Source organism: Chlorocebus sabaeus, chromosome 14 (assembly GCF_047675955.1).
Source record: "Chlorocebus sabaeus isolate Y175 chromosome 14, mChlSab1.0.hap1, whole genome shotgun sequence".
NCBI classification, from domain to species: domain Eukaryota; kingdom Metazoa; phylum Chordata; class Mammalia; order Primates; family Cercopithecidae; genus Chlorocebus; species Chlorocebus sabaeus.
This window is the reverse complement of record NC_132917.1, coordinates 99,068,536-99,083,388: the sequence shown is the minus strand read 5'-3', so window position 1 is coordinate 99,083,388 and position 14,853 is coordinate 99,068,536. Positions and strand designations below refer to the sequence as shown.

Here is a 14,853-nt window from a genome sequence, read left to right as displayed (position 1 = left end):
CAGGCAGATTTGCATGTGAGGAAGTTGATTCTGCTCAGCCCTTATGGTGAGTGACTGGGACTGTGGCAGGAGAAGGCCGGAGGACATGAGCATTCCTGGCCATTTAGGATCCCTGTAACCTGGAGACCAAGGGGGTGTGGTAGGTGAGGGACAAGCAGCAGCTAAAGATGACCACCAGATTTCTGGCTGGACAGCTCCGTGACTTGTGGGTGAAAGGGTGAACTGAGATGGGGAAGCCCGAGATGGGAGCAGGTTTGTGGGGAACTGTGATTTCAGTTTCAGATGTGCTGAATTTTTGAGATTCTGTACACTCAGGTGGAAATATCCAGTGGGTGGTTGGAAATAATGTAGTTCCCACAATGTGCTGAACGCTTGCCAGACAATGACCATCTCCAAATCTTTACACCACTGTAATCCTGCAGACGAGCTCACGGTCAACGAGCAACCACAAAACTAATGAAGGCAGGGCTGGGATAGAAACCCACTCTTGATTCCAATGCACTTCCCCCTAAAGTTGCCCGCCACGGCTGCACCTTGCAACCAGCTAGGGGCTTTCAGAAAAACCCACCTCCAGGCCCACTCTCAGAGTCTGACTGTGACGCACAAGCACAGGAGAGCAGGCTGGGTTGGAGAAGGAGACATGGGGTCCTTAGCACAAAGGGAGTCATGAAGGCAGTGGGTGGCAGTGAAGTCAGAAAACCCAGCGAGGTGGAGCAGCAATAAGCCTCAAGAGGAGGGGCTGGGGCAGAAGGAGGGGCTGGTGGTGTCCAAAGCGACTGCAGGAGCAGACTCAGTCAGTGAGGGTGGATGAGAGGTCCCGTGTGGCCTCTGTGGAAGGAGTTTCTTGGAGGGTAAGGGTGGACGCCAATACCCAAGGCTCAGGAGTAAAGAGGAGGCAGGAGAGTGGGGATGTTGAGCCTATCCGATGGTGCATGGAGACTGGCAGTGAAGGCCAGGGAGCGTGCTGGATCATACTGCGGAACCAAGGGAGTGGTAGTTATTCAGGAGTGTGTGTGTTTGTGGGTGCTGCGTGTGTGTGAACAGGAGGTCAACCTGTGTACTTGCTGAGGTGAAGGGCTCAGTGAAGAGGAGCTAAGGAGAGAGGTGAGAAGAATCCAGGGATCACTGATGGATCCAGGACCCGAGGTAGCGGAGGATGGGTCCCTGGGGTGAAAGGAAGGACACTGATTCTTTGACATCAGGGGCAAAGGCAGAGACTTCCATAAGCCCAGAGGTGGGAGATCAGATGTGGAGGGAGAGGATGTCTGATGGTTCTGTGACGAAGTAGAAGGTAAGGCCATCGGGAGAATGAATTAGCACCCAAAGACAGCCTGCAAGCTCTAAGAGAAACTGGAAGATGTTTCCTGGGTCCTTTTCCCCAACACTAGCTCAACATCCATCTTCACCTCTTTTTGTATGGCCTTGACTCCAAAGTCATGGCTCCATGACCCCAATTTTGATGCCCCTCATTGGCCCCATGGACTTGAGTTTGTGTTTGCTTTGCAGGCCTCCCCCTTTCCTTTTGCCTTGGCTACCTTTAGTCTACCTTTACAGCTCTTAGCAATCCTGCTGCCTCAGCTGAAAATGTGTTGACTCCACTGCAGCCCCTGGAAGCCACGCCCCCCAACACCCTGAACTGGCTACAGGCAAGCCAGGGTCAGCCCCTTCCTCCCACCTCCCAGCAAGGGGAGAGGCAGGTAGGTGACTGGACCCAAATGCAACTTAATTAGAAGGCCTTGAATCTTTACAAATAAAAGGGGAACCATTCTTTCATATTCATGACATATTCATGAATGCTTTTCTGAAGGGTCAAATCATGTTGAATTTGAGATGAGAACCAGATGGATGAATACACAGTGGGTGAAAGGTGTGACGTTGAAGGGATAATAATCACAGAGCTACGTTTTAAGTAGGACATTCTCCATCTCTGCTTTTCTTCCCTAGTATTTAGAGGTCATGGATCTCTTCTCAAAAACAGATTAAAGGTGCAAGCATATAAATTAATATTCAAGAGATAAAAGTTGAGTACACTTACACTGCTGTATCCTCAGGAACTGGGGGTGACTTTATGTGAGAGCAAGAGACCGCATACTTATTTTGGCTGATCTTAATAAGTGCACTCCGAGGGCAAAATTCCTGTAAAGCACCGACAGAGTTCACTCAGTTTAAATCAGAAATGTCCACCGTTCAGATACAATTTTATTCTAGCTCAGCCCATTATAATAGCTTCTAGTCATTATCCTATTCAGGGTGACACTTAAAAGAGTAGTTTAAATTCAGAGCCTCACTTGATCATTATTTGCTGAATAAAAGTCATCAGAGTCCTCTCTGTCATTTCTCCATATTCTGGATCAATTGCCAAGTGTACCCATGTAAGACACACACACACGCGCACACACACGTGCACGCACATACACCTTCATATAACCACCTTCCTTTCTATCTTTATTTCAGCCTTTGGCCACCACTTTTGCTGACTGCCCCACCTTCAGCCTCTTCGGGTCTCCCCAAGTCCCTATCAGAACTGTCTTCAGTATCCTTCCCCACCCCCCAACGCTGCCCCCACCACCCTCCACCCCCGACCATGCCACTCTAGCCTCCAGGGTCCCACATCCTGTAGGTAAATTCCAAGGCCCTTTCCTGGGCTCTGTGGCTTCCCCTCAGGGATCCTAGGCCAACTGCCTCATCTGTCCCCACACCCTAGGGCATGCCTGGGGACATCTCTTAAAACATCCCTCCCTTTCGCAGTTGATAATGCCCAGAGTTGTCCCACACGCCAGGGAGAGGAAGGCTCTGCCCTTCCAGATGCTTCTCTACTGCTATCCAGACAGCTTCAGGAAACTCCATTTTCTCCAAGGGGTTTTTTCTGGAGTGATTAGCAGACACCTCCTTCTCTGTTTGCCCTGTTGGGTTGGATACAGGGCTCCAGCGGCTGCTGGCTCTGATGGTCTTTCTCCTTTGCCCTTAACCCTAAACTTCATTTCCCACGCCCTTCTCCCTGATGGAACTACCTCATGCCACAGTCAAGGATGTACTGGATATTTTTATTCTGTATCCTAGGCAGCTGGACACGGTAGTTTAGAGGGTAGGCCATGGAGCCAGATTGTCTGCATTCAAATGCCTGCTCAACACACCAGGTGTGTGCTTTAACTTCTGGCTTCAATTCCTTTTCTGGAAATCAAGATAATAACAGTCTCTACCTCACGGTGTTCTGAGGATCCAAGGGTCCGCTCTGTGTAAAGCGCTTGGATTGGAATGCATGGCGCATAGTAAGGTCCTAAGAAAGAGCCACTGCTACCTGGCGTTTTGATCACCAATCTAGTTCACTTGTGGGTCTGTTTTCCAGTCATGTTAAGTCATCCATTAAAACAATGTCATTTTCCATTAGGAATGTCGTTCATTCAAGTAATTTAAAAAACAATTGTGAGACCCTTCTCTTCATCAGGGGCTGTGCTGGGAGGGACAAAGGTGAACAGACGTGGTCTCTGCCTTTAAGGGTTGAGAGGTTGGTGAGGAAGCCAGTTTTGCAAGAGCAGTGTAGTGGACAGGAGGGCCTCAGTGCCCTGCAGGAAGTCACGATCAGGCAGAGTCTTTAGGGTGACGGCAGTTTAGGAGAAAGGAGATGGGGGAGGGCAGTCCAGGAAGAGGCAAGAGCCTGGGACTCGGAAAAGCCCACCACATTCAGGAAGCAGTGAGCCTTCCACGTGGCTGGAGGTCAAGCTCACGGAGCAGGCTGGGGCCACACAGGGGTCTGGGGGGATTCTCCCTGAGCGTGACACGAAGCATGTGTGTGGGCTGGGCAAACGACATCATCAGTTTTGTAAACTGATACAGAATTCTTCTAAAACTTTTAGAAAAATTACGTAGAGAAATATATAATTAAGGAAGGATTTCTTAAACAAACACAGACAGGGCAGAAGGAGAAGAGGGATACATTTGACCATATTAAAATTTAATGCTTCTCTGTCAACAAAAATTCCAAAGTTAAAAGACAAGCAACAGACTGGGGAAAACTGTCGGCTGCATATATTACCAAGAATTACTACCCAGAAGACACGGAAGACCTCTGCTAGTCAATAAAAAAGACAAACGCCCCGACAGACAATACAGACCCTTAACAATTATCCGTCCAATGAGCAAATCAGTCTAGAGGTGATACAGTTAATGGAGTCACTCCCACTCGCTGGCCCTGGGCAGTGCAGGAGGAAGGGATCTGAGTGATGCTACCAACCTCTGCAGCCACATCATCACTGCTGGTCCCGAGCACATGCCTGCCAGACACACAGATCTCTGACATCTTTTACATGTCTTTTCCTCAAGCCTCACAATCACCCCATAGGGTACACATAGACAGATATAGATATCGATATGTAAAGAATTCATTTCATATGTGACCAAACTGAGTATCGGGGGTGAAGCCACCTGCCCAATACAGAGCAGAGTGAACGTTCAAATAATTCAAACACAGGTTTTTTTGTTTTGTTTTGTTTTTTAACTGTAAAGCCTGCGTTCTTTTCATTCTCCTCTACTTTGTCCCCGTCTGCCCTTAGTCTCCCAACTTCTGCCAACTCTGGAGGTGTTTCCTAGGTAAGTAGGAGATGGGGAACCAGGTAGTGGCACCCCAGTACAGGGGACACAGAGGAGAAGGAGGCACTTGGGGAAAGGGAGTGCACTGGCTTGCGGAGTCTGAGACGCCTGTGCTCACCCGGAGGGAGTGCTCCAGGACGACCCAGCTAGAAGCACAGGGTTGGAGCTCAGGGCAGCAGCGGGGCTGGCACTTCTGGCACAGGGGAGGTGTCCAGAGATGGAGGCTCACTCCGAAAGACAAAGGGAGGAGGCAGAAGATAGTACTGGGAGGGGCCCAGGAGGTGCCCAAGTCTGCAGGGCCAGCAGGGGACCTCAAGGCAGGGCAGGAGGAGGAGGAGGAGGAGGAAAAGTAGGACGAGGACGAGGAGGAGGAAAAGTAGGACGAGGACGAGGAGGAAGAGGAGGATGAGGACGAGGCAGATGGAGAGCCAGAGAGAGAGGTGCTCCAAGACCCTAGAGTGAGCCTGCCTCTCCGTCAAATGCAAAGCACGGTTCAGCCATGGAAGCCAAAGGACTGCACAGCACAGGCAGCAGAGGCCACGGCCACCTCACTGAGGGCAGGGTCTGTGTGGCACAGTGGGCAGGAGCCAAAACACAGGGAGTGGAGAGCAGGGCAGCAGATGCAGCCAGGGAAACCATTCCTCAAGAAGCCTGGCAGTGCCAGGAAACAGCTTGGCATTGCCCAGGAGAAAGTCTTTTTCTAAATGAAAATCTACTTACTCTCCGGTTGTTACACTTCAAAACCGTGTAGAATTTTTCTGCGGCCTCATGCTTATTGGGAAGTGCTATGACAATGGCAGGGACGTAGAAGTCAAATCCTTTGGGTATCACAATTTTGGCAAACACATAATCTCCAACCTGCAGAGGAGAACACGGAGCAAATATTTTGCTTATGGATTGTACAGACAATGTTAATATAAGCTTGTTTTTTTTTTTTTTTTTTTTTTTTTTTTTTGAGACGGAGTCTGGCTCTGTTGCCCAGGCTGGGGTACAGTGGCCAGATCTCAGCTCACTGCAAGCTCTGCCTCCTGGGTTTATGCCATTCTCCTGCCTCAGCCTCCCGAGTAGCTGAAACTATAGGCGCCCGCCACCTCGCCCGGCTAGTTTTTTGTATTTTTTAGTAGAGACGGGGTTTCACCGTGTTAGCCAGGATGGTCTCGATCTCCTGACCTCGTGATCCGCCCGTCTCGGCCTCCCAAAGTGCTGGGATTACAGGCTTGAGCCACCGCGCCCGGCCAATATAAGCTTGTTTTAAAACACTACAAGGCAGTTGGCAAGTACTGATGCTAAAATTCAAATACATATTTTTTTTCTCAGTTAAGAAAGAGTTCCAAGATTCTCTGGGCTCATTGGGCCACGTCTGGAATTTTGTGATCAGTTTGGGAAGCCCCGTTGTAATAGGACTTCACCAACTGACAAGGGCCCAGGGGTCAGCCAGCAAGATGGTGAGGGTTCTGGAAACCACACCCTGAAGAGACTAGTTGAAAGAACCTGGGCTGTTTGTCATACAAAGATCCTCAACAGTGTCCTCGTCTGCCAGAAGGGCTGTCACCAAGACGTAGAAAGGGAGAGGTTTGTTGAATGTCGCTCTAAAGCACACACCCAAAATCCATGGGTAGAAGTCACAAATGGAGAATTTGCAGGAGAAAAAGTATCTTGTGGAGGGACATGCGGAGGCTGCGGGCCCTCGGGCATCGTCAGGGGACGACAGCACTGTTGTGTGCCAGGGCTCTGACTCGGAAGCAGCAACAGGCCGGAGGATAAATTCTCCAATTCCCCCTCCAGCGCTTCTCCTCCAGGCTCACAATGGGCAAGACACAGCAGCAGGGTGCTCTGCAAGGATTTCCCTCTACTCCTGGACCTTGAAGCTGGAATTAGGATCGTGGCAAAAGGATGAGCCAGACATGGCACAGCTTTTATGAGTTTGTGACCAGATGAGAACACATTAGTCTGGCTCATCCAAGGCAGGAGAACAGGGTCTGGAGTCAAGGAACTTAAGGTCAATTCGTGCTGACTTTCTAAGGCTGAATCAAGGGAAGCACCAAGGTCTGGGGGGCAGGGAATCTGGGGCCCATTCATGATAATTTCCTAAAGTTAAATCAAAGGGAAAACATCTGGGTCTGGGGCAGGGAACCTAAGACCAATCACCACGAACTTCCTAAAGCTAAACCAAAAGGAAAAACCCCATCTCCTGACGCTGGGTAGCAAAGGATCAAAGGCCAGTCTCCCTACAACCCTCCCCTTCCACCCCGGCTCAGAGGGAAAGGGAGTGGGCCTCGGATTGCCCAGAGGCCAAGCAGGGGCCATCCCTTCATCTGCACAGGGGCCAATTCACCTCAGCCTTTAATTAGCCACAGACCAAATCCTTCGTCCAGAAAAGCGGTAGTCCATAGGGACCTCAAAAGGAGTATTTAAAACCCAGAAATCTTTGTAATGGCGCCCTTGTGTCTCTTGCGGCCCATTCCCACTCTGTGGAGTGCTTTCTCGCTTTAATAAATCCCTGCTTTCGCTGCTTCATGCCTGTGTTCCATTCCTCTGTTACTTTATTTGTGCATATTGTTTAATTCTTTGTTCAAAACACCAAGGACCTGGACAACTCATACTCAAAGCCTTTCTTCCGGTAACACATGTGTGGAACGCACATTTGGGGTAACTGTGCATTACGACATCACCGTCTGACATCAGCTGATTACAGTGCCAAGGAAAATGCTACCTCTGCCCTTGTTATTATGTAATAGAATAGAATGGAATGGAGTGGAATGGAATAGAATAGAATAGAATAGAATAGAATAGAATAGAATAGAATAGAATAGAACAGAACAGAACAGAATTTTTTGCAGTTAAAAGTGTCCACAGTACTGGCAGCTACAGCAATGCCCTTTCCCCAACCTCTATTGTCTTGTAAAGGGACAAGGACCTCAAGGTGCAATGCAAACAAGCCTGTGCAGCCCTGAGCTACATAACAAGGAGTTGGCAGGTCAGCATCACGAGCAAAGAAATCACCAGGCGACAGGTCCCAGAACAGGGGCCATGGTTCTTCCTGCCCAAACACACCCTCTCTGCAGGAGCCTGTGTAGGTTCAGCAAAGGGCCAAACAGTGGCCTTGGCGTTCTCTGTTATCCAGAACTCTGTAGATGGTGAAAAGGGGCCAGAACACATCAGGGACTGGGTACCTGGAGCAGTGGGCAGGGCATGGCGCCCCCCACAGGCATGATGAAGGAGGTGGACACGACCTTGGTGTCTCCATACCTGAAGCCCACCAGTGCTTGGGTGCGGCTCACACACTTCTTCACAACCCCTGCAAGGAATCAAAGAAAACATAAACTGTAAAGACAAATAACATCCCTTCCCGTAGGCTTGTGCCATCTTTCTGGCCACACTGAGTTACAACACTTTGCCTGTTTAAATCAGTGTGCCCCTGTGATTTCTCCAGCAGATAATGTTGGGCACCATAGGATGCCTACTGGGTTGACCAACTCAAAATGGTGATGCACATGCCTGGTCTGGGCACCCGCTGAGGTGAGAACTGGTGAGAATGGACGAGATCTGTTCATCCTGCACCATCAGCCTCCGTCCTGACAGGAACATGCATCCTGGAAATAAAGATCCTCTTCCCGAACACCTCCTACCACCTGATATTTTCATTTACTTTAGCCCTACTTTCTTCCATAATACTTAAAGATAGAAAATACATATTGTTAATTAAATTGTGAAAGTAAAAAGGAAATATAAACTCCTATCCAAATCGGCTTTTCATCTGACTAGACTGAACATACTCAACTCCCCCAAAATGTACAGCTGAAAGGAACAAAGAAAAAAGAAGTAAGGCTGGATGTGGTGGCTCACGCCTGTAATCCCAGAACCTTGGGAGGTTGAGGCAGGTGGATCACCTGAGGTCAGGAGTTTGAGAGCAACCTGGCCAACATGGTGAAACCCCATCTCTACTAAAAATACAAAAATTAGCTGGGCATGGTGGCACATGCCTGTAATCCCAGCTACTTGGGAGGCCGAGGCAGGAGAATCATTTGAACCTGGGAGGCGGAGATTGCAGTGAGCTGAGACTGTATCATTGCACTCCAGCCTGGGCGACAAGAGCGAACTTATGTCTCCAAAAGAAAGAAAAAAAAAGAAAAAAGACGTAAGAAGTTTCTTTTTTAGTTATACTGAAGGAGTGCATGATAGATACATAAGGTTGGTATAAAAGTAGTTGTGGTTTTTGCCATTAAAAAAAATGACCAAAACCACAATTACTTTTGCACCAGCCTAATATATATATATATATACACACACACACACACACATATATTATTTAATTATATAATAATTTTGTTATACCTTTCAATATAATTATTAGAATAGATTATCATTCTAGGAAAAGAAAATACCTGTGTTAAGATGCACATTTTTTGTCATTTATCTGACTTGAAATTTATCTTCCCATTAAAAAGGGATTCTGAACATTAAGGGGGAGATGATGACGTTGGACACCTCCCCTGGCAGTATCAGCTGCTCACGGGCCCTCATGGAGACAGAAATGAGCGTGGGCATCCTGGGTTCCCCAGCACGTGCTGCAGCAGCTCCCCCGTCCCGGCTCACCTGCCTGCTGAGCAAAGTCCTGTGTCCTCTCATGGGGCAAAGAGACAGCTGCTGATTTTCATCTTGATCCATGTGTCTTGTTTTAAATGGCCAAAGGAATGAATTTTTTTTGCAAAATACGCACACTCAGGCCAGCTTACCATTGTGTGTTTTCTGATCGGACTGAAATGTTTAATTTGGGTTTTGAAATATTTACACATTATTCACACATTTTCTACCATAAACTGGCTTTACCCTTTTAATCAGAAAAATAAATACTACCTTTTAGAAATAATTTCTATTCTGGAAAAAAGAGCCGCCCCTGATTGAGAATCAGGGAACTTGTCTCCTGCCACGCACTGTGTGCCCCACGCACTGGAGGGCCCAGAGCCCCAGGGAAGGGTCTGGGCTGCCACCACAGCCACATTGGCCCATGTGACTCTCTTCAAATCCTCAGCCTTTGGGACTTAGCAGTATCCAGCATCAAAACTGCTAGGCAGCTTTTCAGTTGTTTGCCTAAATTGAGAAGTTGTGACAGAGACTGTGTAGCCAACGAAGCCTAAACCATTGATCACTGACTTTCTTCTTTGGACCTAAACTTTTTGGACCGTTATGATGAATTCTTTTTAGTTCCTTTAATTCAGCTTCCTTCTCTGTAAAATCTCTGTAGATGTGAGTCTTTGTTCATCTCCAGAAATGAGCACAGTTTCTTATGGTCTGTCTTCAATCTGGCCTCGCGGGCCCCCACGTGGCCGCACTCTGGGCAGCTGGAGGGCCCAGGACTGGCCTGTCCCACTACTGCTAAGCCTCTGTACCTGCTCCTTCTCCATCTAATTAAGGGATTGCTACCATTGCTTGTGTCCTGATTCAAGATCAGCTCCAATTTTTGGCTTGCCTTACCCTGTAGTTTCTCTCTGTCCTCAGCCTTGAGAGGTGAGGCCGTGTCTCCCAGCTCTGAAATCTCTTGGACCTGTTTGAGGACCTGGGCTCTGGAGGCTGGCCAAGCTGAAGAACCTCCACTGCCTCCCCTCTTTCTCTGGGTGGAGGCTGGTGGGCCCAGAGCCTCCACTGCCTCCCCTCTTTCTCTGGGTGGAGGCTGGCAGGCCCAGAGCCTCCACTGCCTCCCCTTTCTCTGGGTGGAGGCTGGCGGGCCCAGAGCCTCCACTGCCTCCCCTCTTTCTCTGGGTGGAGCCTGGTGGGTCCAGTGCCTTCCTGGGGATGAGCTGGCTCCCTGCCTCAGTCGGGGTTGTCCTGTATTCAGCTGGAGAAAGGGCCTGTGCTCGTACAGAGGCCTTCAGCAAAAATGCTGCGGGTGCTCAGGGCTCAGAGAATTGATGTCACAGTCTGAGTAAACAGTGGAAGTCAGTTTGTGTGGTGAAAGATGCATGAATGGTTCTGAACCTTTGCTCCAAACAGATATTCTCAGGCTGGAGACTGGATTTTTTTTTTTTTTTAAACCTTTGGCTCTAAGAACCTTCTGATATATAAAGCCCGGCTTGAATTCCACCTCTTCAAAAAGGCTTTCGCTCTGCTCCAGCCACAGCGTCTCTCCAGCGGCCCACTCCTGGGCAGTGTCATCTTTCACGGTCTTTGTGTCCGCTCCTCCTTCCAGTCTTGGAGGTTTCCTTTCTACCCGCCGTGCTGACTTTTGCTGCTTTGACTTGCTGTGAGAAGTTCTAAGCTGCCGTGAAACGGAAAGCAGCTCCCTGCTCCCCGGGAGAGGAGGCAAGGTGTTTATCCCCACTCCTAGGAGGAGCTCTCACATGGGACGCAGAAAAACTCTTTCCGCGGAATCAACAAAGGGCTGTACATCATCACATTTAATCTACACAGCAACTTACGAACGGTTTCATTGTTTTAAATCCCACTGGAGAAGACCGAGACACTGAGGTGCAGGGAAACAAAGAGACTGCAGTCGGGTGGCCAGCAGAGGCAAGAGGCAGAATTCAAATACATGAAAACACAGGATTTTTTGACCTGAGCTCATTACACTTGAGAAAGCATTCCGTTTTGTCCCCTTTTCCTTCATGATAACTTGTCCTTATGGCATAGTGCAGAAATCACCGGGGATTTCCTGAAGTAAAATGCTGCTTCTCACAGAACAACAGGATGGATGACCCAATTTCCACAGATAATGATTTCAAATAAGGGTTGAAAACGTGTCTTCCTCCTTGTCTTTCGGCATCCAGATAAGCCAGGCTATCGCTCTGTACAACACAGTCATTTCCTCAACTGGATCACCCACACTGACCCCTGGAATAACGCTGGCGACAGGGAAATCCCCACCGCAATCCCGACGACGGTGGCAACAGCCTGCCCGGCCAGCTCTGCTTCCGCGTGGACCTGGCTTCATGTAGTGGACACCGCAATCCAGTGACTCCAATCTTGCCTTCTGCTGAGGTGCATTTTAAAGTGAGCTGTTTTTTACTAAAAATGTTTAGGAGGTTTTGAACAATAGTTACCAGAAGAGGAGTCACCAAGGATGTCATGCCTGTGCTCTGCAAAATTCTATTTGGCCTTCTTTTTTTTTTTTTTTTTTTTTTTGCATGAGGGAAAATAGTGCCTCACAGTGAACAGGTGATCTAAATTAACATCACCAGTGAGGGCAGGTGAACATCACGTGCCTCTAGACAGGATGACCCAGAGGGCCATGACATACTTAGGCAGTATCCTGGCAGGGAATGATAACCTGAATCTAATCTAACCCAAATTGAGGGACATTCTATAAAATAACTGGCCTTATGCTTAAATAATGTCACTATCATGAAAGATAATAGAAAAGGCTAAAGAATGGTTCTAGATCAAAGAAGGCTAGAGACATGTCCACTAAATGCAATACATGATTCTGGGCTGAGACCTGTCCTGGAGAAAATAAGTGTGATAAAGGCCATTACTGGGACAATTAACAAAATCAAAATATATAGATTAAATAAAAGTACTATAATAATGTTACAGTTTTTGAATTTTCTAACTTTATTGTGGTTATATTAAGAGATTATTCTTACTCTTAATACACACTGATGTGTTAAGGGATAAAGTAACATGATAAATGTTGCCTAATTTCTAAGAGTTCAGAAAAAATAAGATGTGTGTATGTATGTGTGAAGACAGAGAATAAAATAATATATGTGATAAAATATGACCAAATGTTAAAAATTGGCAAATCTGGGTAAAGAGTATACTGGGGTTCTCTGTATTACTCTTGTGACTTTTCTGAATGTTTGAATTTTTAATAAAAAACAACCATGAAAGTAAAGTTATTCCCAATTAAGGAAAAGATCAGGTGACTGGGGAGAGAGGGCACAAAAACTAGGCTCATGGAGATAACTCAGGCATTGCCACTTAATCTGGCTGAGTCAAAGTTAGTTTACTACTTAGACACTAATCAAAATTACCGATTATATGACTAAATTCAAATATTTCCTTCAAGTTCATTTATTGAAGTTTAATTACACTGCAAATTAAAAATTCCTGCTTAGTCAGATCCCATGCGGCTGTTGGGAGTATAGTATGTACTTTCTGCCTCTAATTGCACATTAAAAAAATTTCTGTTGTGGCCTCAGGCATTGCACATGGTCATGGTATTAGCCCTGTCTTCTCCACTCCCCCGAGTAGGTCTTTAGAATTTTCTCATCACACAAGCATGGTGCTGGGTACAAATTCGAGCCATTCTACATTTCTCTGGGGCCTTAGCCAGCAAAGTGACACCAAGCCCCTAACCCAACCATTTAGAATCCAGTCTGTTTTAGGATTTTAGCATTTTCTATTCTCTTTTTTTTTTTTTTTTTTTGGAGACAGAGTCTTACTCTGTTGCCCAGGCTAGAGCGCAGTGGCAAGATCTCAGCTCACTGCAACCTCTATCTCCTGGGTTCAAGTGATTCTCCTGCCTCAGCCTCCCGAATAGCTGGGATTACAGGTGCCCACCACCACATCCGGCTAATTCTGTATTTTCAGTAGAAACGGGGTTTCACCATGTTGGTCAGGCTGGTCTCGAACTCACTACCTCAGGTGATCTGCCCGCCTTGGTCTCCCAAAGTGCTGAGATTACAGGCATGAGCCACCGCACCTGGCCTCACTTTTAGCATTTTCATTCGACTACCAGTTTAACCATAAAACCCTTTCCAAGGCTCAAATTCAGAAAATCAAAATTTCTCAAGCAGGGGTGGCCTTCTATAATCACCTCTTAGAAAATCTGCACCCCAGAAAAACGGAAGATTCCCAGCCCTTGTTGTAAAGAAGGATGTCACGCCTTAGCCTACGTGCTTATCCCAAGTGCTGGGATCCACATTTACTCTCGTCCAGGCAACTCCCAAGCACATTTATCACATTCAAATAACCTGTCCCGTTGTCAGTTGTACATATGTGCCTGCTGGAAACCAGAAATCCTGCTGAAGTATTTTTTTCCCACCTAAAGTATTATTCAATTAAATTTAAATAATAATTATTCTTTTAACTGTTGACAGATAGATCATGCCTATGAAGAAAGGCCAGCTACATATCTGTAATGTAATTTTTTTTTTTTTTTGAGACAGTCTCTCACTTGGTCGCCTAGGCTGGAGTGCAGTGGCGTGATCTCACTGCAACCTCTGCCTCCCAGGTTCAAGCGACTCTCCTGGCTCAGTCTCCCGAGTAGCTGGGATTACAGGTGCCCGGCTAATTTTTTTTTTTTAAGTAGAGATGAGGTTTCACCACATTGGCCAGGCTGGTCTTGAACTCCTGACCTCAAGTGATCCTCCAGCCTTGGCCTCCCAAAGTGCTGGGATTACAGGTGTGACCCACCACACCAACCCTGAAACGTAATCATTTTGCCTGACAGAGCTTCCTCGAGGTTTCCTCCCAGTTCCCTTTTCCCTACAGACCCTTCTCATGATTTCAATGATGACTTTTGTGGTTATGTCTCCCAAATCTCTATCTCCAGACTCCAGACCTACATCTCCAATTGCTTCTCTGACATCTTCCTCTGGGCATCTTGCAGGCACCCGTAATTCATCATGTCGCAGACACATCTCACTGTCTTTCTGTCCACACCACCATCTCCTGTAGGTACCACTATCTATCTACTGCCCCAAGCCAGGGACCAGAGAGACACCCTAACCCCTTGGCATCCAATCTTCACACAGCAGTGGGAGGCAGCTTTTGAAAACTTCAAATGTGATTGTGTTTCTCACTGCTTTAAATGTGGCTCTCATTGCCCTGAGGGTAAAGTGCAAACCCTCAATATGACCCTTTATGCATAGCCCTATGCTTACCTCTCTGAAGGGGTTTATTATTTCCACCCTTCCTTCTCATTTTAAGTTCCAGCCAGAATCAATTTTATTTCTCCAGATATAGATGTTTTTCTTCATTTCTAAGTCTTCACACATATTATTGTCACCATCCATGAAACTCTCTTCATACCTCCACCCCCTGCTGAATTGCAACTGGCTGATTCCTTCAGGGACCACATCCCCCAGGAAGTCTGGGGCAAACCTCTGAGGCCCAGCTATCCCGGTCTCATGGCCCTTCCTCCAACACACATGTGCACTCCACTCTGAGGCCTGGGCACCGCTGCTGTTCCTGCTTAGAACTCTCTTCCCCAGATAATCTCATGGCTTGCCCCACCTCTTTTAAGTCCTTATTCATATGTCACCTTCCCCAGGAGCTCTTCATTAACCACCAGATATAGAATCACAACCCTCACCCCGACATTCT

At 47.4% G+C, this 14,853-nt stretch overlaps 1 protein-coding gene across 1 annotated transcript in view; it reads right to left on the bottom strand.

Annotated features, from left to right (window-relative positions):
* The window catches only part of VWA3B (von Willebrand factor A domain containing 3B), a 233,261-nt gene that overhangs the window by 8,473 nt on the left and 209,935 nt on the right, over positions 1-14,853 (bottom strand). Inside the window, exons 24-26 of the mRNA XM_008008091.3 lie at positions 7,761-7,885; positions 5,308-5,445; positions 2,036-2,136 (exon numbers count right to left, since the gene is read on the bottom strand). Coding sequence (XP_008006282.3) covers positions 2,036-2,136; positions 5,308-5,445; positions 7,761-7,885 — 364 coding nt within the window. The remainder of the gene's footprint in view (positions 1-2,035; positions 2,137-5,307; positions 5,446-7,760; positions 7,886-14,853) is intronic.